The sequence below is a fragment of the Ptychodera flava genome, chromosome 4 (genome assembly GCF_041260155.1).
Source record: "Ptychodera flava strain L36383 chromosome 4, AS_Pfla_20210202, whole genome shotgun sequence".
Classification (NCBI taxonomy): Eukaryota; Metazoa; Hemichordata; class Enteropneusta; family Ptychoderidae; genus Ptychodera; species Ptychodera flava.
In genome coordinates, this window is record NC_091931.1 from 1720488 (window position 1) to 1742590 (window position 22103).

At 36.8% G+C, this 22103-nt stretch overlaps 1 protein-coding gene across 2 annotated transcripts in view; it reads left to right on the top strand.

Annotated features, from left to right (window-relative positions):
• The window catches only part of LOC139130346 (anoctamin-7-like), a 74133-nt gene that overhangs the window by 8505 nt on the left and 43525 nt on the right, over nucleotides 1–22103 (top strand). For both annotated transcript variants that reach the window (XR_011551834.1, XM_070696112.1), the window contains exons 4-7: nucleotides 6646–6746; nucleotides 9747–9822; nucleotides 17012–17339; nucleotides 21868–21966. Coding sequence is in view for 1 of the 2 variants with exons in the window: in XM_070696112.1 (XP_070552213.1) it covers nucleotides 6646–6746; nucleotides 9747–9822; nucleotides 17012–17339; nucleotides 21868–21966 (604 nt within the window). In the remaining variant the exon portion in view is untranslated. The remainder of the gene's footprint in view (nucleotides 1–6645; nucleotides 6747–9746; nucleotides 9823–17011; nucleotides 17340–21867; nucleotides 21967–22103) is intronic.

Below are 22103 nucleotides of genomic sequence, written 5' to 3' on the forward strand. Positions count from 1 at the left end.
AGAAATTGCTCATAATAGTTTGTCATGATAGGTTGGTCACATAAATAGAGATAGAGAAAGTTCCAATTTCCATTTATGGTTGACTTGGTAAGGATAAAATAAAATTACTTTTTGAGGAAAAAAAATAGAGTGATCAATTAAAAGAGTGGTCAAAGTGATAGGGTTTTTATGGTAAAGCTGGACTGTAAGATTCCTTATGTGCTATTTATAGCAATTATGCAATCTGTGTAAACAGTGCAATGAAAGTGTTACATGATTCCTTATAATGCTTTTGATGACCTTAAACTTCTTAAGTTGCAAACATTTGTCTCTTCTGTGTGCTTTCTCTGAGTACCTATAGGCTCAACTTATTCAACAGAACTTACTTGCAATGTTAATTGAAAGTTAAAATGTGCTTGGTTAATAGGATGAAATACTGATAAAGATAACCAGCTGAAGATTCTTTATAACCTGACAGATATGCTGTTTTTTTATGATGTAAATGTTGATAAGCAAATCTTGTTTACTTTAATTAGAATGTAATTAACTCTCATTTATATTATTATAAGCAGTAGTATCAAGTTGATCAAGCTAATATTGACAAGTTGGTCAGCTGTTGGAGGTTAAAAGCTGTAAAAATAAATGTATTCATGTATGCATGTCTATCTGTTTGTTTGTCTGTCTGTCTGTCTGTTTGTTCATAGACCTGCGTTTTTTGGAGGGTCTATGGTCTGTCTGTATGTATGTATGTATGTATGTATGTATGTATGTATGTATGTTAGATATTGTGCGGATGTATGTCTGTCGACATTAAAAACTCATAAATCGCAGCACCTACCATCTTAGTATTGATGGACAGGTGCATCGAGGGGTGGAGATGTGAATTTGTTGAAAGAAACGAAGGGGAAGGGGAAAAAAGGAAAAATCCTGCAAATTGCTAAAACTTTGTAACCACTGGCCAGATTTGGTTGAAACTTGGTATGCAGGCTCTTTATAGTGACTTAAGGTACATTTCTTCAAATTGTGGTGAAATTTTGAAAGTTGTATTTTTTGGGCGATTTTCCCGTTTTTTGTCAAAAATCTTTTCTGAAAGCACTCATCCCATTGCCTTGAAAACTTGTATGTATGATCCTAGGGTTGACCTTTGTCAGATTTGTTCAAATTGTGGTGAAATTTTCATATTTGTGTTTTTGGGGCAATTTTTCCCATTTTTTGTCAAAAAATCATTTTCTCCCAAAGTATTAGTTGGATTGCTGTAAAACATGATAGTCTTGATCGTAGGGTTGTTTTCTGTCAGACGTGTAAAAGTCATTATGAGATGGAGCATTTCATATTGCTGGGGTATAAGATTAATTTGGACTTGCAATGGAATTTTCTTAGTCAACCTGTAAGAATGCAATGTCATGTGTGTACTAGTAGTTAGTATCGCTGCAAAATGGGAGGACAGTGTCATTGACACTATTTTTTATCTAGGACCAGTGTAAAATTACCCCTCAAAAGTCTGCGGACCAGTACAAATGGGAGCAAATTTATTTCCGTACGGAATTTCCAGTGTTTTCCGTAGCGTCCACAGACACAGTACGTACATCTTCCAGCTAAAAAATGACACACAACCGCATAACTAGACAGGTTATTGCTTCTGTTTTAGTCCATCAAACGTTCAAAATGTCTATTTGTTCATCAAAACGTAAACACTAAAATAAAATCAGTTACTCTGTTACAGTCTGCAATTTGTGATATAAGCAATGCAATGTGTATCTACGTGAGAGCCCCTGGGCCTGGCTTGGACAAAAATCAACGGTTGGGCCATGTACTTCTCCACTCATTTTACATGTATAATATAACGAGATAATATCCAGACAATGATGTTTGAAGCAGAAGCCTGGATCATAAAAAAAGCAAAGCAAACTTTATTGACCACCAACTTTGAAATGAAACGTACTAGTTTGGAGAATCAAATTTCAAGCCACTTACACATACGTACAACATACCACACAGGCGGAGCATTGGATGGAATTTACTGCACGTGTATTTGGTGTGTTGGAAGCTCATGACTTGACCTAAAACTGTCAGGAACTGCAAAATTTTGGGAAAACGCTATCTCTCTGTCTTTCAAAGTATATTTTGCCGCGAATTTCTCCAGAAGGAATCTCATATAACTTTCCAATCGTCAGAAGCAAGGCCAGCTTGAGAATTTCGAAGGTCACCGTGCTGAATTCCTTGTATGGTCAAGACCCCCTAGTTTGATTGTATCTGACCTTTAAAAGTACCACCTAGCATGGTAATTTGCTATTGCTATCATGAGGATAAAGGAGTTCCTGTCAGACATTTAATGTTTTCAAACTATTCTTTGCAATTTTAATGGAAAAGTATCAACCATTTGGGCAATTATAAAAATGAAGTGAACATTATAGCAGAACTGAAAAAAACATGTTCTTGTCTTTTCGTCACTTCTACATCATCAGTGTCATGAAACATTTATTTCTGTTAAACACATTAACTGGTAAGAATGCCCATAAAAGGTAAAAGCATATGAAATATATTTCATTATGGTTGGGTACCACCAACTTGTCATGATACCAAATTTTCAATGGGCACAAACTCTCTGGTGCTTGTAAGACAGATGAAACTACAGTCGAACCTGTGTATAGTGGTCACCCAGGGGACCAGAGAAAAGTGGCCACTATAGAGAGGTGGCCTTTATATAGAGGGTGGGCGTGTCTGCATATATTTTGAAGGGGCAGGGCAGTTTGAAAGTAGAAGCAAGAGGCTGCTCAAAGAGCATTAAAATACCATGCACAAGCAAAGTGAATCACTTCAAAATATTACTTTATTTCATTTAATAAATACTGTATTCAATTCTTGTAAGTTCATAATATGAAACAATGTTTAAAAATTCTGTAAAAATACTGATTAATGTAATATCACAATGTTTATGTGCTCTACAAAGCACTATGTTCAAATATACTGCAAAAAGACTTCAGCTTTACGTTTCAGAATTGACTGTATCTGCGTACGCCCAACACCATACCTCTCAGCCAGCTTGCGTGACCCCATTGAACCGCCACTCGCTTCGTAGAGCTGGATCAGTTCAACCTTCTGGTACAGCGTCAGAGTCTTCCTCACGTTCTTCGCCATAATTTCACTCGTAGATAGCAGTTGTTGATCGAGTTGATACGATGTGGTAGAGTCGATGCAAAAGCATAGAATGGTACAGGTTCTGAGCGAACGCTCTGTTTAAAAGCACATGGGCCGCCATTGATGTTTTGTTCTGAGATGTGAGAATGATGCATAAACCTTTGACCTTCGACCCACCATTAGATTTTGTGTTTTCGGCCCGTTTTTTGCTCATTGTTTCTCAATTTCAATTTCTAAAATTGTGAAACGTTTATTCATATCATAATCACATATCTCGCTGTTAGTGGTGGCCCTATTTGATCGTTTTGACACCCAGTTGATCCCGGGGGTCAAACTGGCCGCTGTGATAATGTGACGCCATCACAATGAACGGGAATGACGTAGGCGGCGAGTTGTTTGTATCCTTTGTCGCAGCCGTGGCCAGTTATCGCTCCGACAGAACTGTGACCCGCCAAGGATTGATAACATTTGCAGCCTTTCATCTCACTTTTTGGCGGTCACTTGGTCCCTGTTTGATCTCATAGCCACACTAGCTGACCGCCGTTAATAATACATTATCGCTTGTCCGAAGTTGTCGATAGCTAATTCACTGTGACTAGGCTAATCATTGTTTTCACACCTTATCTCAATGCAACGGCAGTAACTACATGAAAAAACTCCTGCAGGTTTGTCAACTCCGATCATTCAGAAATATAAAGGTGGCCACTATACAAAGGATTTCTGAACAAATAGAGCGGATACAGGTGGCCGCTGACCGCGTTAGAGAGGTGGCCGCTCTGTTGAGGTTCATTAACACATAAAACCCCACGGGACTGCTACAAAGTGACCGCTATGAAGGGATGGCCGCTCTGTAAGGGTGACCGCTAAGACAGGTTTGACTGTACTTAACAAGAACTTTCAAAATCTAGTCAGTAAATGCATATGCAATTTTTCTGTATTACAAAGATTGACAAAGTCTTTACTGCAGGTGCATCCCAAGCAAATCTGATTGAAAAAAATGCAAATATAACGCAAGAAACTAAGAGAAACAAATCATCCTTGTATTGTTATGCAAATTTTTGTGGACCAGTGGATTTTACCTGGGGACCAGTGAAAAAAAAAAGGGAAATTTTCAGGCCCTGTGAGCACCGTGTCATTGATGGTATTTTTTATCAGAATGCCTAATACATATAAAGCCCAACAATACTAACAACCCCAAATTTGACACCAACCACAATTTTATACCTTGAAAATGCCAAATTAGCCGAAACCAGAAACTATCTTGGCTATCACAAATTATTTGTTTAACGGGAGTCCCAGATAGCATTGCGGCACCATGATTTCATGTCAGAAGAGCACTCATACATTAGCATTAGCAGGGTAACAAAAACACTCGATACAAATTATACTGTGAAAATCAAAAATGACTATATATTACTTTCATATTCCGTTCACAATATTTTTATACAATGGTCTGAACCACTCTATTACAAACCATTCTCCAAATAGTGAATAACTGTTCACAATACTTCAACTTCCAATGTTCAGCACAATTGACTATATATTATTTTCATATTCCGTTCACAATATTTTTATACAATGATCTAAACCACTGTTACAAACTATTCTCAAAAGTATCGTCTCTACAAATAAACACGGATCGATTTCTCAATTTCTCTGTTCACTTATAATCAAAAATACACATAATGAATGCTTAGTAAACTATTGACACTGAAGTGACATGTACGCTGAAAAACTACAGATCATAGAAATAAATATTCACCAAGGAAATTAGGTGTTTTCTTTGTACTACGCACACTCAAAAATATCTTTCAAATGAAAGCATGTTTTCACAATTACATCAAATTTGTCTCAATCAGCACGGCATCACTCCACCGTTGACCAAACCTTTTCTGTATGTTGTCCAAGGTGGCGGCTCAAGGAACACTATGCGATGCCAATGAAATGTACGGAATGGTACTGACAGCTTACAGTTCTTTCTGAAACTCTCACGACAGCAGTAATGAATTCGTTCTGCTCACAGACGACTCTATTTGCATAAACCGCATTGCACAACATCTGGTACGCTGGTATTCTGATTATGCAAAGTCTAGTCCAGCATACAAATAACAGCGACGATGACTTTCACAACTCTACACGGCGAATACAATCTCAGAGTTCGAATACAGAGTAACTCTAGGACAGAATAGTTCTGCAGAAACTTCTCACAGAGACTTCAACAGTTCTGGCTTTAAATGTACAACATCTGGCACTTTAGTCAGGAAAATTCTAGCACAAATACTCACAGTTTCTAGCGACGAGAAACAGTTCACTTTCTGTCTTTATACGAGTACGGCTTCTCAGTGTGGCGGTCCATGCATAGCAAATGACAATGCAACTCAAATCACAACTGGAGTTCCAAAACTCGTCATAACTTGACTAAATGAACACTACAGCACACCAAACTTCATCGTTCTAATGTTGAACACGTTACCAACACTCGACTGAAGTTGCAGCTTCAAAAGTCCACACTATGGCATCTCTTTACAGTCAAAATTACGCTGTTGCCACGTTTAGACTTCAAAACAACTACGCACACGTTTACACGACCTGCACTGAAAACCAACACTGCGCAACGACCACGGACAATTTTCGATTGTCCCTTTAAATTGAAAAACCAGACAACTCTTTGAAATTCATACGCCAAATGAGTTCTTCAAAAATATACTAAAGTTTGTTAAAATGCAAACAAAATATACGTTCCTGACTACTGATATCATACAGAGAGTACAATATAGAAATAAAGCATGTCACTTGATGGTTTATAATGCAAACAATGATACCTGAAACAACCCTTTTACTCGCGCGATTTTCAAAACACTGCGCTTCACATGATAACAGCATCTGGAATACGAAAGTGGAATTTCTCACTGTATATATTACAGAAGGTACTGAAACCTACTGATATACTGTAATCATTGTGTTACAAATCATACTGTAGACAGGTAAGTATTGTAATGGCTGAATAATGTCGACATAAACTACAGTGCACATACTGCTCAAAACTTGTTTTTAGTTGTTTATGTTGCGTACAACTTACTGATTAGCATAATAAACACAAACTAAAAAGCGCCCTCTATAAAAGGAAATTTGCAAGTTTCGTTATATAGCAATACAGAAATCGATGTCAAAGTAACCATGGCTAATACATATAAATCACAATGATCTAAACTTACTTCACTAGGGGTCATGAAAGTCCTTGTTTACTATGGGAAAGACTGTACATCAATTTCCAGCAGTTGCTCAAAAGTGCAGATTGAAATCTGCAGTTGCAGACTGAGATCACACACTGTACTTTGGATTCCTCTTGTGTAGGAATTCACCAGAATGGCGTGGATTTGAAAACTTCAGCCATAAATTCTATATTTATTCTATATTTGTATAATATACATAAAAAGTGTATTCATTGAAGTATGTTAATTAACCAGGGTGCCACTTAAGTCTTACTTAAATTTTTACTCTGGTATTATTATTTTAATTTTTCAACAGAAGACTATGTGAGTGCACCGTATGAAACTGCAAAAAGGCATGTTTTCAAGGGATTTGAAGATCCTGAAACATTCTTCAGGCCAGCATTACGATCATATCTGGTGAGTAAAGTTTCGTGACAAAATTTTCATTGGTTTATCAAATTATCTCTGTAAAGACTGCAAACTATATTCAGTTTTAATCAGAAGCCAGCAACATCAGACAGTTGTGACAGTGTTTTGCCAACTTTGATTTTAGCTGCACTCAATAAGCATTAATATCTTTTTCTGTGGCAGGAGAACAATGAAAGAGACCCCCTTAGCTTTAGCCATTTGGAAAGAAAATTTTCACTTGATTTTAAAACACCATTGCTGATTGGTTAGAGCTGCACATATGGAAGATTTCTGGCCAATAGAAAACATCCGAACAAATTGGCTCTACTACTCCTGGTATTCATCATATCAGGTCGGCCATGGCCACATGAGCTATTGCTTTATGGATGAACGGCTCGTAGGCTTCTTTTGGTCCGGAATTTAAAAAACACGATTCCGACTATAACTGGTGATAATTGATAATTAGCTCCGCTGTCAGCGACGCGGAGCTTCAAAGAGGTTGATTTTCCGTTGTCGTCCATCATTCATCAACAATTGCCTTCTCCTCTAAAACCAAAGGTTGATTGCTTTGAAATTTTATATGGAGTTCACTTGGGGTGACCTCACTTAAGTTTCTTCAAATCATGGTGAAATTTGCATATTTCTATTTTTGGGGCATTTTTTGCTGTTTTTGGTAAAACAATCTTCTCTGAAACCGCTTGTCCAATTGCTTTAAAATTTTATATGCAGTTTTTTTTGGGTGACCTCAGTTAGATTTGTTCAAATCGTGGTGAAATTTGCATATTTGTATTTTTAAGGCAATTTTTGGTGTTTTTGGTAAAAAATCTTTAAAAATCCTCTTCTTCAAAACTGCCAGTCAGATAGCTTTGATATTTGGTACATAGGTCCCTAGGGATGATCTTTTTCAGATTTCTTCAAATTGTGCAGAAATATGCAAATTTGCATTTTTAAGGCAATTTTTGCCATTTTTGGTCAAAAAATGTGTTTCTCAAAAAGTACTTGTCTGATAGCTTTGAAATTTGGTATACACGTTTCTAAAGATGAACTAAGCAATATATATTGAATTTCTGATGAAATCTGAAATTCTGTATTTTGGGGGCAATTTTTGCCATTTTTGGTCAAAACGTGTATTTCCAAAACTACTCATCTGATAGCTTTGAACAGGTATACAGGTTCCTACAGATGATCTTAATGATATTTATTGACATAATGATGAAATCTGCTATTTTGTTTTTTTGGGGCAATTTTTCCATTTTTGGTTAAAAAATGTTTCTTAAAATGTACTGGTCTTATAGTTTGGAAATTTGATATGCAGGTTCCTACAGATCAACTCAATGTGATATTTTGAAATTATGATGAAATCTGTATTTTGTATTTTTGGGACAAGTTTTGACATTTTTGGCCGTAAAATTTGTTTCTCAAAAACTGCAAGTCGATAGCTTTGATATTTGGTATGCAGGTTAAAAGGGATTACTTTATTTTATGACATTCAGGCAAACCATAGGCATTCCATGGCACAAACTGCGCCCCACTTCTTGCAGACTAATTTTTGTATTCCTATGAAGCATGGTTCATACAATCACTTCAGAAATCTGGGTGTAAAAGGTTTGCCAAGCGATTTAACAACACCCACAGATATATCGATGATCTCATCAGTTTAAACAATCCTGGTATATCCAATTATCTACATCACATCTACCCAGATGATTTAGAAATAAAAGAAACAACTGAAAGTGTGGACTCGGCTTCATACCTGGACGTATTGTTTGAAATTAGACAAAATACACTACATACTAAGCTGTATGACAAAAGAAACGATTTCAATTTTGAAATCATAAACTTTCCCTTTTTGTCGAGCAATATACCATCATCTCCAGCTTATGGTGTGTATATTTACAACTCCTTAGATACAGTAGAGCATGCAATTCATATGAAGACTTTCGAGTTAGACACAGCCTATTAGCTCAAAAGTTAGTGAGGCAAGGATTCTCAGAAAGTAGATTAGTGAAATCATTTAAGAAGTTCTATGGTAGATACGGAGATGTTGTATCAAAATATGACCTGTCTGTTACTCAAATGATGAGTGACAGCATACCAAATTTTGACTCACAAAAGTAATTTGGTGAATTCACCAAATAACAATGGATTTGTCGCTTTGGGTCAATCTTGACGGGTGCAGCTAGCTGGCAGGGTATGCTTACCCATTCCAGACACCTGGTACCACCACTATTTTGTGGTTCAAGATGACCCCATTGCCTTTGTCATTTTCAATATGTTCCTTGGACCTGGTAAATTTCCTAGTTACCTTGAATGATAACGATTATTGGACCTGATTTGATGTCTATTAATATATTATATATTGAAATTATGATGAAATCTGCAATTTGTATTTTTTGGGGGCAATTTTTGCCATTTTTGGTCAGAAACGTTCATTCTCAAAAAACTACTTGTCAGATAGCTTTGGTTGACATGTTCTTAGGAATGATTCAATGTGATATATTCAAATTATGCTGAAATCTTCAATTGTGTATTTTTGTAGCTATTAGCCACATTACAATCAAAATTCAATAAAAAATGCATTTTCATTGGCCATCATTTCCTGTGCCAGTCATCTAAGTACATCAGCCTGTCCCAAAGTGGCGGATATCGCACGCCAAGTAATGGCTGAGTTTCATGTTTCAGGCTTTGGTAGTCCATGAGGGCAACCATTTCATGGATTTTGGTAGCCCCAGGGGAAAGTTGGTAGTCTGTTGATGCGGGACTACCGCTAATTTTGAGCCCGGTGATTGATGTGATTTGCAAATTTAAAATTTATGTTTATTTAAATTGGTCATTACTCATAAATTGCTTACTTCTTTCTGTTGCGTTGATTGCTAAGCGCGAAAAAAAGAAGAAGAAAATACTTATTCTCTTCTTTTGGTGAAAAATAACAGCAGATACAGTGTATGTAAGCTTCTTGATCACTTGTGCATATGAGATCTCTGAATTACTTCTTTTTCTTTGTGACAGGTGAACCATATCCTTATCAACATGGATATCAGTGAAGGAAATGATGAGAAAGATGAAGATCATTTGCGTAAAAAAGGTAGATCTGGCTAAGATATTTTTCATAAATGATCTGTAGAATTGATGGAAGCATTCTTATGACAAACCATCCATTTTTAGCACCATTGTCCACAGCTTAGGCTAAAATCGTTGCATCATTCTGTGCTTGTCCAATGCCTTTTGTCGAATAAAGAACTGGTCAGAAGACACTGCCATTAACCTTTTTCCTGCCAGACAGTAATAACTGTATCACTTCCCTATTAGCCAAGTCAGTAAAAAGAGGTATTGAGCCAAAACATTACGTATTTTCACCCACTTGGCTTGGTCTATATGTTATAGCATCTTTAGTACAAAATAATCAAGTTCACAGTATTATGTTTTCAACAGCCTTCAAATGTACAGTATTATATTAAAATACATCATATGGAATACATTGTATTTCATTATAATTTAACCATCTTGGCCTGATGGTGAAATATAGACTTGGCAGGAAAAGGGATAACTTGATATATTTCTTCTCTCACTCACTTTTATCCCATTGAGGAATGGAGCAGTACACTGGCTGCATGAAAGCAATATTCTTTTACTGGGGTGTGTGGTTGAGTAGGTTGTTCCATAATTTCATGATCTCAGATGTGAAACACAGAGACTCACAGACTTGTCACACAATTGTGTAGCTACATTTCATCTGTCGCTTCTTAAACCATAATTTGCTCCAAGCAAAGCATCGAAGTTATCAATTCTGTTTGGTATGAACATGGAACATGGAGATATTAAAATTGATTTGGTGATGATTAAAATGCTTAGTGAGTATGTTTTAAAGCAAGAACCCCTCACATGTGTGTTTCATCGGGCACTACCTAGTTGTGTGACTATCCTATGTTTTGATACCAACATTCAGACTTCTTATGCTGAAGACAGTCCTTTGCCAGTATTATATTGTCCCAGCTGCCATTTGCTCTGCCCATGAATACACTGACTTATTGTCTGGTCAGCCTTTCATTTTTAGTCCCCACGGACACCGTCCGTGGGGACTTATAGGTTTGGTCATGTCCATGAGTGCGTCCGTGAGTGCGTCCGTCCGTCCGTTCACGCAGATATCTCAGACATGCCCTGGTCAATTTCTTTCAAACTTTGCAAAAGAATAGTACCCTACCCAATACAGATGCACGTCGATTTGTTTCACAATGCGATCAAATTTGGCCGTGTTAGAGGACTTTTTAGTTTACATCTCCATAGACTCCCATGTATAAGGCAGCTCTCCATAGACTCCCATGTATAAGGCCAAGAAAAATAAAAATTTAGTTTTTCATCGTATTCATATTGCAAAAAGGATGCAGTGACAGTTTTTAGTCCCCACAAATAAAGTCCAGGGGGCTTATAGATTGGGACATGTCCGTCCGTGAGTCCATCCGTGAGTCCATCCATTTACGCAGATATCTCAGACACTTTGACAAAATGTCATGTGACCTTTGACCTCAAATATACATATTTGTCCACAACTCAGTAACCACAAGTGCCAAACCTTTCATATATGGTATGATGGGACACCTTATGACGCCACATATTGTACCTCATTAATTATGTGCATATCTAATTTTGAGCGAGCCAATAGAGCTAGAGGTCTGATTTTTGATATATAGGGATAACTTAGCAAAATAATTTTTTTGACAAAATGTCACGTGACCTCAATGACAATTGACCTCGAATGTACATATTTGTCCATAACTCAGTAACCAAAAGTGCTACACCCTTCATATTTGGTATGATGGGACACCTTATGACGCCACATATTGTACCTCATTAATTATGCACATATCTAATTCTAAGCAAGCAATAGAGCTGGATGTCTGATTTTTTGGTATATAGGGATAACTATAGGATAGAAATTTTTTGACAAAATGTCATGCGACCTTGATAACCTTTTACCTTGAATATACGTTTATGTCAATAAATAAGTAACCACAAGTGCTATGTCCTTTATATTTAGTAGGATGGGAGACCTTATGACAACACAGGCTTTACCTCATTAATTATGCACATATCTAATTCTGGGCAAGCCAATAGAGCTGAAGGTCTGAATTTTGGCATACAGGGATTAATTAGCAATACAATTTTTTTCAAAATGTCACGTGGCCTTGATGACCTTTGACCTTGATTATATATATATATATATATATATATATATATATATATATATAGATATGCATAACTCAGTAACCACAAGTTCTATACAGTCCAATTTTGATAGGATATTAGACCTTAAGATGTCACATCTTGTACCTCATTTATTATGCACATATGTATTTCTTGGCTGGCCAATACAGCTAGAGGTCTGCTCTTTTTTTCCCGATTTAGAACCATAACTTAGACATGCCTCTTGTTATAAATTGGGAAAAATGACATAAACCTATGTGCCCACAGATCTGAACATATACACTCCAGTGATACTTCTTAATGACCACATTTCCCTGCCCCATCAAGACTAATACTCCTATTACAAGTGGGGACTATGTCATTGTCAATGACTTGTCTTCAAAATATTTGAATTCATCATAAATTTGACCTGGACTTTTGCCCATCATAAGTTTTAAAAAATAATTTGTAACCATAAAGGTAATCAGAGCAACAAGCTTTCATGATTACTCTGTGTCTTAGATCTGCCAATCATGAACTAATATGCATCCAGCTTTGCTCTTCCTTTGAAAAATTTGGAGAGGAGGAGTCAGTGACCTGTCTTTCATTTGAAATAATTGCCCAGCTACTGTCCCCGTGATAATGTCAATGTCTGGCTGATCTATCATACCACCAAGTGGATAACTTTGGCCTTTGTCCTTTGTCGCATTCCTCCTGTCCATCTTGGAGGAGTTAAATTGAATTTTTTTACAAACAAAAAGCATCTGGGTTATGTTTTAATGTTTTCAGAGATGATGAGGACATTGAGTGCTAAATGAGAACATTTTATATGTAGCAGGTAATATGCTCTTGAGAAAATCTTCTCAATGTACTTTCAATGTCAATTGCGTTCTTTTCATACTCAATTGCTATCAACTGTATGGAGGTCCACTTTGGGTTAATTGCTCTGTAAATATAATGAGAGAATTGAAGGTCACTTACAATGATGCTGCTCATATCTCTTATTGGGGTACAAGAAACGATGTAGTGCCAGTTCCATGTTCATATGAAACAGAATTGATAAGTTAGATGCTATCGAAAGCAAATTATGGTTTAAGACAGCGACAGATGAAATTGAGCAACACAATTGTGTGACAAGTCTGTGAGTCTCTGTGTTTCACATCTGAGATCATGAAATTATGGAACAACCTTCTAGTTTAATTATGACTAATGTATTCATTTCAACCATCATTTGTTGCTCACGTGTTAACACACGTGAGCATATGTCGCCGCGATGTCTGTCTGTCTGTCTGTGTGTCTATGGGTCTGTGTGTCTGTCTGTTGATCCGATATCTCAAAAACGGCTAATCAGATCAGAATCAAATCTGGTATATAGATTCAATTAGCAAATAGCAAGAACTGATTAGTTTTTGGTGGTTGTGGCTTGCATACTTTTTGCTCATTTGCATAATTAATGATTTAAGAAAAAACTGATATACATTAAAAACGACTGCACAAAATTTGATGAGATTTGCTACAAATGTTGATCACACCAAGATATATCACCAGTGGGAACCATTAAGGGGTGACATGAAAGATAGTTGCTAATTTGCATATTTAATGAACTTTCCTAATTAGGGATATATATCTGATTTGACTTGATGAAAATTGACCAAATTTGGTATGTATATTGTAGATAGTATGATTTAACATTATTGTTATTGATTTAACAAGGTCCTCTCAGACTTTTACAAAAATTGAGCTTTAATGGCTAGGATTCATTTAATTCGCAGATTACATGTAATAGACTCTTATGCTCTTCCTCGATTGTCTGTGACTGATTTTGCTTTCCGGATATTGATATTGCGTTCGCACTCACATGTCTTGCACCTTACGTCATTCACTGAAATAGTTTTCGGACAAACTCAAGAAATTCGACAACTACTAACGAATAGTCGGCAAAATTTACGGAGACTAGCAATAATAATTATGGTCATTTTACCATCTTTAGCTAAGCGGATTCGCTTGGCGGAAGCAGTATCTAACGATCTGAGTTCCCAGCTTTACCCTACCATGTGAGTGTAGTATTCGAACGAGTGAGATCATAATCTTACGATGTTCCGAGTGGCCTGGAGATTTTTTATAATATACAATAAATTGACCCTATCAAAATTACTCTGTTTTACATTGCTTGGATATTGATATTTTTTTCTATACTTTTGGACTTTTGATTTTTTGATTCTCCATTGGCGGCAGCACATGTACGGTTACAACCGTCATGTGATGACCGGAGTGCGATTGTAAAGTTGTCGGGAACAGTTGTTGTTCAGAAGAAAAATCATTTTGTATTTAGAGGCTGCAGTTCAGGATTGTTCATGATAAACAACCAATTATACATTTCCTACATCTTTGGAACGGGGATTACGGTAATCTTTCATGTGATGAAAATTTTTTGAACGTGTTTGCAATGTGTTCCCACGATAAGTGTGAACTGATTCTTTGTCAGTAAAAATTGTCAGAAATGGTCCAGTAACCATGGTAAAATAGACACAGATGAAAAAATTATCGCGAGGAAGATAGTAAGAAATTCACATTGCAATATTTGCTGTCGTATTTCTCAGCAGGAATAACCCATTTTTACACGTTGTGTATAAGAACAGCAAGCAGGTGTTCGGCGGTCAATTGCTTCCATCATAATAATCTTGATCTCAGCTATTTGGCGAGAAGACAGCGGGTACTTATAATCTCGCAAAATTATTGACATCATGTCTTTGTATTGACAATTTTCGATCGGAGGCAGTTCAAATCAACAGCCATGGTATATTAGGAATCGTGTTTATCACTGGACACCGAACTATCTGCTATCAACAGTACGTTATGTACCATCGGCAGTAACACATTGGTCGTAATCTTGTCTAATTCTGCCCCGCCTTTTGCACCGTCCTGAAAAAGCTAGAATTTTTTTACCCTGACATATAATACAGCGACCTTGCACACTAATGATCATTCCAATGTTTCTGTTGGGGTTTGTTGGCTTTTTAATTTGCTCCGTGGCCCCGGTAAGATTTTTTTCAATACGATACACAGTTTGAATTTTTTTCAACGTAAATTTAGTATATTGCCAGTTTGTTGGATAAAGTTGTCTGGAAAGTTTGAGTTGACGCTGACAGAGTAGACGTCGAGCCCGGTACAGTTGACTGAGATCCGGTCGGTTTGGGGTCGTTTAGTCCGGAAACCTGCAGAGTTCTGTATGATCATCGTTCGGAATTTAGGTGAATTTTTTGGTCAAAGTAATTCAGTAACAATGTATGCCAGATTCCTTGTGTTGTTTTTGTCACCGTCATACGCGTATACGGACGGTTTTCGATTAAAAACGGTAAAAATATCCAGTGCTCGTAAATGCGTGCACAGTTTATTCAGTGACTGTTTACGCAGCAGTCGTCGATTCGACTAGGATTTGCCACCACGTAACAACTGTAAACACCGCGTCAACAGTCAATACGAAAATTTTGTGCTGAATCGAGTAAGATAATAATTGGCTTGCAGTGGGAAAGGCCAGTCCATCATCCGTCAAAGTTGTTGAGCCAAAAAATCTCCACTGTGCACCAACTACATGAGTTATAGTTATACACGTAGTTCCATGGGCTTTCCTCTGTCCCTTGTTACGAGCTATGTTCAAAGTGCGTCAAGCTATGAATATCGGTGAAGTACCGGGTACATTGATTTTGTTCAAAGTCACAGCCTGTTTGTTCCCCGTGTTGTTTTGTGTCCATAACGTTGGCTGGCTCTATATGCATACAAACATAGCAGTTGGGATTAAGATTTCCTGGATAAATAGATACACTCATAGTTTATTCCGCCTCTGATGCAAAGATACACACTGTTTTACATGTGCCACTCCTAGGCCCTGGGATCGATTTCCATACCTTTAACACGTACATCATTTACTTGACAATTTGCATAATTATTTATGAGTGACAGAGAGAAAGACAACAATGATTTGTTGACTGAACTGATAGTAATGGCTTGAGTAATTCCTTCTGCAAACAATGCTTTGTTATGTGCCGTTCTCTAATAAACCATGTTTAGCTCCATGAATAAACTACTGTCATACTCTTCAGTAACTCAAATCCCATCGCTAGCGTTGCACACCAACAACGCAAAGACGACCTGCTCTAAAGACGACTGTTCCATAATCAGATCATGCAAGGAAGCACAAAGCAAGAGTTCCTTTTGATGACGAGAAAAAAGTCATTGAAGGAAAGTGACAAGGGAGCGTAATACAACCAACCTCCATGCAACCAACCACCTGACTGGAATGATGTACCTCCTCACCACAGAACCACTCATCCCGTGTAGGCTTTCAACTTTTGGCCCAAGTCATTCAGGCACCACCACCCAAGTGGTTAACATCTCTTCTTGATTTGCTTTATTTTTTTTCAAACTAATTAGTAACTAACTGACTGTGACCTCTGCGTTCTGACCTTTACTGTTTATGTGGATTTCGTGTGACTTTGCTGGTGTCAATTAATTGCTGATTTGCATATTTAACAAATTTTGATAATTAGGGTGATATGTCTGGAAATGCTACATCTAATTTGATGAAATTCAATACAGAAGTTGATTTCACATTGCTTTAACAGTGTACAGAAACGTTTACCTATTTTATGTCAATTAATTACTAATTGACATATTCAAATGACCATTTGTATTTAGGATGGCAGGCTAGATTTCCTTTGCGTTTTCAGCTCATTAATTGTTCGGACCAATTCTGGACTTCCACACACAGGGAAATGATGTTTGCAATTAGCAATCTTAAATAACTGCACAAAATCTGATGTCACTTGCTGCATATGTTGATCATACAAAGGTTTAAGAGTCAAAAAGGCATTTAGTAGTATCAAGAGTTAATTATAGTAAGATATTTATTTAATTGTCTTGCGTTCTGGTTTAAATTTCTCATGTCAAAAGTCATTACATAGACATGCCTGACTGGTACTTTCATTTCTTTTCTCATGTGCAACATATTGATTTCATTTACTTCCTCTGACAAACTCTAAATTACAGGTGGAGACTATGTCATTGACAATGACTTGTTATGTATGTATTTTCAGGGCTTCCATTTTTATTGATGAAGAAGGCTTACACTGATGGTTTCATCTTACATGATGAGTCAGCATTTGAAGTTGACAAGAGAAGGAAAGATTATGGTGAGGACCCTCCCGAAAAAGAACGTGAAAGTGCCACTTATGAGAATGATGCTCGCAAGGAAATGAACGACACATGGTGTAAATTCACTAAATTCCAGCCTCTTTGGAAAATAAGGAACTACTTTGGAGAGAAAATTGCATTCTATTTTGCATGGTCTGGTACACTAATAACAACCCTGTGGATCCCAGCATTGTTAGGACTTGCAATAACAGGTTATGGGCTGTATCTCAGGTATGTGTATATTTTCAAAATGTTTTAATATTATCCCTTTGAGCGCCAAAGTCAATTTTTGTTGCCTTTATGAAATGTATCTCAGTCAATTTTTTTTCAGATTTCTGCCAAAATCTTTATAAAATACTGTAGTAGATAAAAAGTCATGTACATTTGGTCCTATATTATCCAAAAAATTACAGATAAAATCATAAAAATTTGTAAAACGTTGCACTAAAATTATGGTGGGAAAAATTACGGCACTCACAGGGTTAAGATGTTTCTGGTCCTTGACATTCAGCAAAAGTGATGCAGTCATGTAGTTTTCTTTTTTTCCTTTTCCAATTTGGTAAAATATCTTCTTTTCCATAACTGCTGGTGTGACAGCTTTAATACATGGTATACAGGTCACAGGGATGACTTGACTCAGGATTGTTCAAACCTTAATAAAGTATGCAAGTTTGTATTTTTAAGGCAGTTCTTTGTCCTTTGGACCAACAGTCCAACGGATGTGATGGCTCGGCATATGCTGTATGCCATGTGCCATATGCCATACGTCCCGGACAGAGATATCTCAGAAACCCTTCTTAATCAGTAATTCTTTTTGAAAAAGAGTTGGATTGTCACTTGGGCAAATATCTCAAACAGTCTTTCTGCATTTTCTATTGAATCATGTAGCTTTTTTTAGCTTTTTTGTGAAACTCAGTATTTTCAATTTGTCCTCAAAACCATTGATTTGATCACTTTGATGTTTGGCATGGATGTTCATTTAGTTAAATGTCATCAGAAATGTTCATATTTTTTTGAATAATACTTTTATCCATTTAAGTTGAATTTTAGTTAATTTTGCTTAAAGCCGCAACTTTCAACCCCAGGTTCTCGCATTAGTGGAGTTCTCCTTCCAGTCAAACACTTTTAACCTTTTGTCACCTTTTACTAATACTGCAAACAGAGCTTATATAAGCGTTTGATTGACGCTCGGTTCAAATCGCCAACGGGCATTGATTCCCTACCACCAACGCTCGAATTTCGTTAAAAATTGTCTTCCAGTCGCGTTAGAATTTGAATATAACCACAGAGCTCGATTGGGAACAGCTTCGCGCTGACCACTTGGCAGTCTGTCTGCGTTTTTGCAGTCAGCAATAACTAAAAAGTGGCATTTTTTGGAGTGTGTGCCCGCGTGTTACCTGTTCGGTGTCCAACTAGACACAATGAACGCTGCCATAGCTTGGCGCCCTTTTAAAGGGAGGCTCCACCTTTAAGCTACCATCTGCACATATGCACAATGCAAAGGACTAAATGTTAGTTGAAGAATCAAAAGCGACACCACCTTGTTTTCACTATTGTCCAATATTTTACGTTTAATCTTTTTCATGTGTAATGAAACCTGTCTCATAAATATTAAGTTGAAAGTGATAGTACTTTCGTTGCTGTTGCACATTTTTTTGCTACAAAAGGCTCCTTCGATTTACTAAAGAACGATGGCACTTGTAGACGCTTCTCACTGGGTACTGGCAAATCCATTTCTTTTGCGGCAGAGCTGTCAGGACTACTGAGGAAGGCAATCCACCGGCCTGTAGTAGGTCAGCCATGAGCCGGGCCAGAGCGAGGCTACGCTTAGTATGTGCATGTGCATTTAACCAGTTAGCATTGATTTGCTGTCGAGGCAGGCTTGTTGAAGACATGCTGTGCTTTCAAAAACGGCGATAACTTTTTAGTTTTCGTCACTTATTATTTTGGGTAATTTTATCCGATCTGTGTTGATTTTGACATTGTTATGACTTCCCTAACATCACTGAAGAGAGTGTGTGTCTATATTTTGATTGATTTTTGTAAAGAGTAAGTGCATGTCAGATTCTTAGACAACGAATTGTGGAATCATGGCATGATCTGACATGGCATGATCATACATGATTGAGTATGCATTTTAGCACGTTTACAATATGTTGTTTGTTTCTCTATTGTTACCTATCTTTTCGCCTAAAACACCATCAGAATTTCCTCGTGGCTACTTTAAATCGAGCGGCATGCATGTAATTGTCAACATCACAATGCTTGAATGTAGTAGACTCTCATACTATGAATACCTTGGACTGCATATGTGCAAGCCACTTAGTATCATATCATATCAATCAAACATTTAAGAATCACGACGTTTGTGCTGCCTGAAGCCAGAATTACAGTTAACGAGAAAGTTATCTTAAAGTTACTGTGGACAAAAATGCAAGCTATATTGAATGATACTTGTGAATAGCCGCATAAATATTTTATACCTATCACTGTATCCGAATATCAGAAAGAAAGGAACCAGTCAGAGTAACTGTGGTCAGGATGATGTTATTATTCATTTACCCAATGTTGGTATTTGTTTCTTGGCATACACCAGATATTTATGACTGTCAGACAATATTTCCATATCACATAATGACCGTAAGTCATTCTGTTATTGTGGTTGGGTTGGGTTGAGTTGATGTCTGAAAAATGGCATTTTGGCCAATTTTGACAATTGGCCCTTTGGCCTCCCTATTTATAGTGACATTGAATAAAAGGGAACTAAACTAAAGTCAGCCGCCTTTTATGCAGAGAAATTCCTTGTAATAAGCCAATAAAATTTGTTGAATCTTAGTACTAATCTGAAACCATTTTCAATAAAGTTGTGTCATTGACAGATATAATTAACAGTCCTGTATTTCCCTTTGTGCCCCGTACTTTCAAGTCATGTTCAACTCTTGTAAAACTGAGCTTCATACATTACCAGGTCAACAATTTAGAAAAATTTTCAATACCTAAAGACATATTCTAGATCATTCAACCCATATCAATCTATATCACAAACCAATACACAGACTTCACATAGCCACAATGCAACCATCGATTGCATACCCAACTTTTTCTCAAATTTAGCTAAGGCAAAAAAAAACAAATTGTGCTGTTCCCATAACATGGTTTTCAAAAATAGAGTCGGTAGGTCAGCAGGAATTTTTTTTTCCAAAATATTTTTGTATTTAAATATGCATTGTTTAGGGGTTCAGGGCTGTCAAACACTGGCCACAATTTTTCCAGAAAAATGTATCATACATAAGAAAGGGAAAATAACTCTAAAAGACATCCTCGTTCAAGCAAAATTCAAATGCTAAGCAACGAACGATTTTACAGGTTTTTTCCTTCTTTTTTATACTTCCATGTTTACGTAGCTCTAAAAAGTTTAGGGGTGGCAGGTAAAAAGTAGGGTAGGTCAGGTTATTGGAACAGCACAATTTGTTTTGTTCACCCTAACTACTTCCACTCGTACATCAAACAGCTTCACATACACATCAATACAATGCTTTCTTCACTATTATCTGGACATCTGTTGACCAATATCACTCCACCATCATTTCAGATAATTGGTTTCGAAATTCATGAACTATTTGGGACTATGTCATTGGCAATGACTTGTTTCGCAATAATTTTAACATAATGCAGTCATGGTGTGTTCACAAAATGGATTTTAGTTTCAGGTACATTTTTTTATTTCACCAGAAATTACTTATCAGGAATGTTCACCTTTGTTTGGACTGGCAAAGGACGTCATCAACATTGTATTTTTAAGTTTACCATCATAATATTGACTTCAATATTTTCTTTTAAGAATTCACACTAATCTTTTGCTGTGATAGTTAGAATGCCAATCCCAAGGATGTTACCACACGTGTTCTCAGTGTTTAAAAGTTATGATCATATGAGCTTTACTCTTCATTTGTATTAAACAAGAACTTCCCCTTATAGTAAAAGCCGGATCATTGTAAATCTATACAAATGTAAAAAGCCAGGCTACTGATAGGATGTGCCGTGTTTGGTCCCGGGATCCCAAAATTTTGCCATGTTTCAGGCATTTATTGTCATTGAATCTTGGATATGATGTCTGTGAATATATAGCCACTAAACTTGAGTAAAAAATAAACTGAAAATATGTTCCGTTTTTTGACACATTGTTTCAAAATGTGTTCCCTGTACAACCATTTTACCCCTCTTTGCATATGTCACGAAAGTGGCCATCATGATTATTTAAATTTATCACACAGTCAAAGTGATGCTTTGAGAATCGAAAACTCCCACCTGCATCATCAGTAATCCCCTTATTGTGCGCCCTGGTCCAGTAACTTCCCGTTTGAATTTACCTGTGTGATATTGAATATACTTGCTGTTTATTGCCAGCAATATGTATAAATTTACTGTGATCAAAATGGTAGCTCAGCATCATTGACACTTGGTTTGAAGGGGCTGTCGTCACATTTTACATTCTCCTATAGAAATTGCAGATTGAATGTATAATCAAAATGTCAGAGTCAACATCCCTTTCAATGTTGTGGTTTTGGAAAACAACAAAATTTTTCAATTTAAATTTTGCACTTCAATATACTGCACTCAACTCATGTGAAATGAATGTGAACAAAATAGTGTCCAAATATCCACAGATAAATGGATGTAAGGTATAAGATCTCTTTTTGTGACAGGGAAGAAACTAAACCCAGTGGCAGTCACTTCTTTTATGTTATATTTATTTCAGTGTTGAGGAGTACAGAGTACAGAAAGACCAAGTAAGCAACAACACAATGGTTAATACCACAAATACAACTGGACCAACTGAACAGTCTATACTTGATGAGTAAGTACATGTATAAACTGCAATAAAACATGTTAGCATTTTCAGGTCATATCTGCTTGATCTGGCTGTTGAATGCAAATTACCTTGAACAATCTAACAATCACCCATACCAGTATTTTCTGTCATGCAGACCTGTG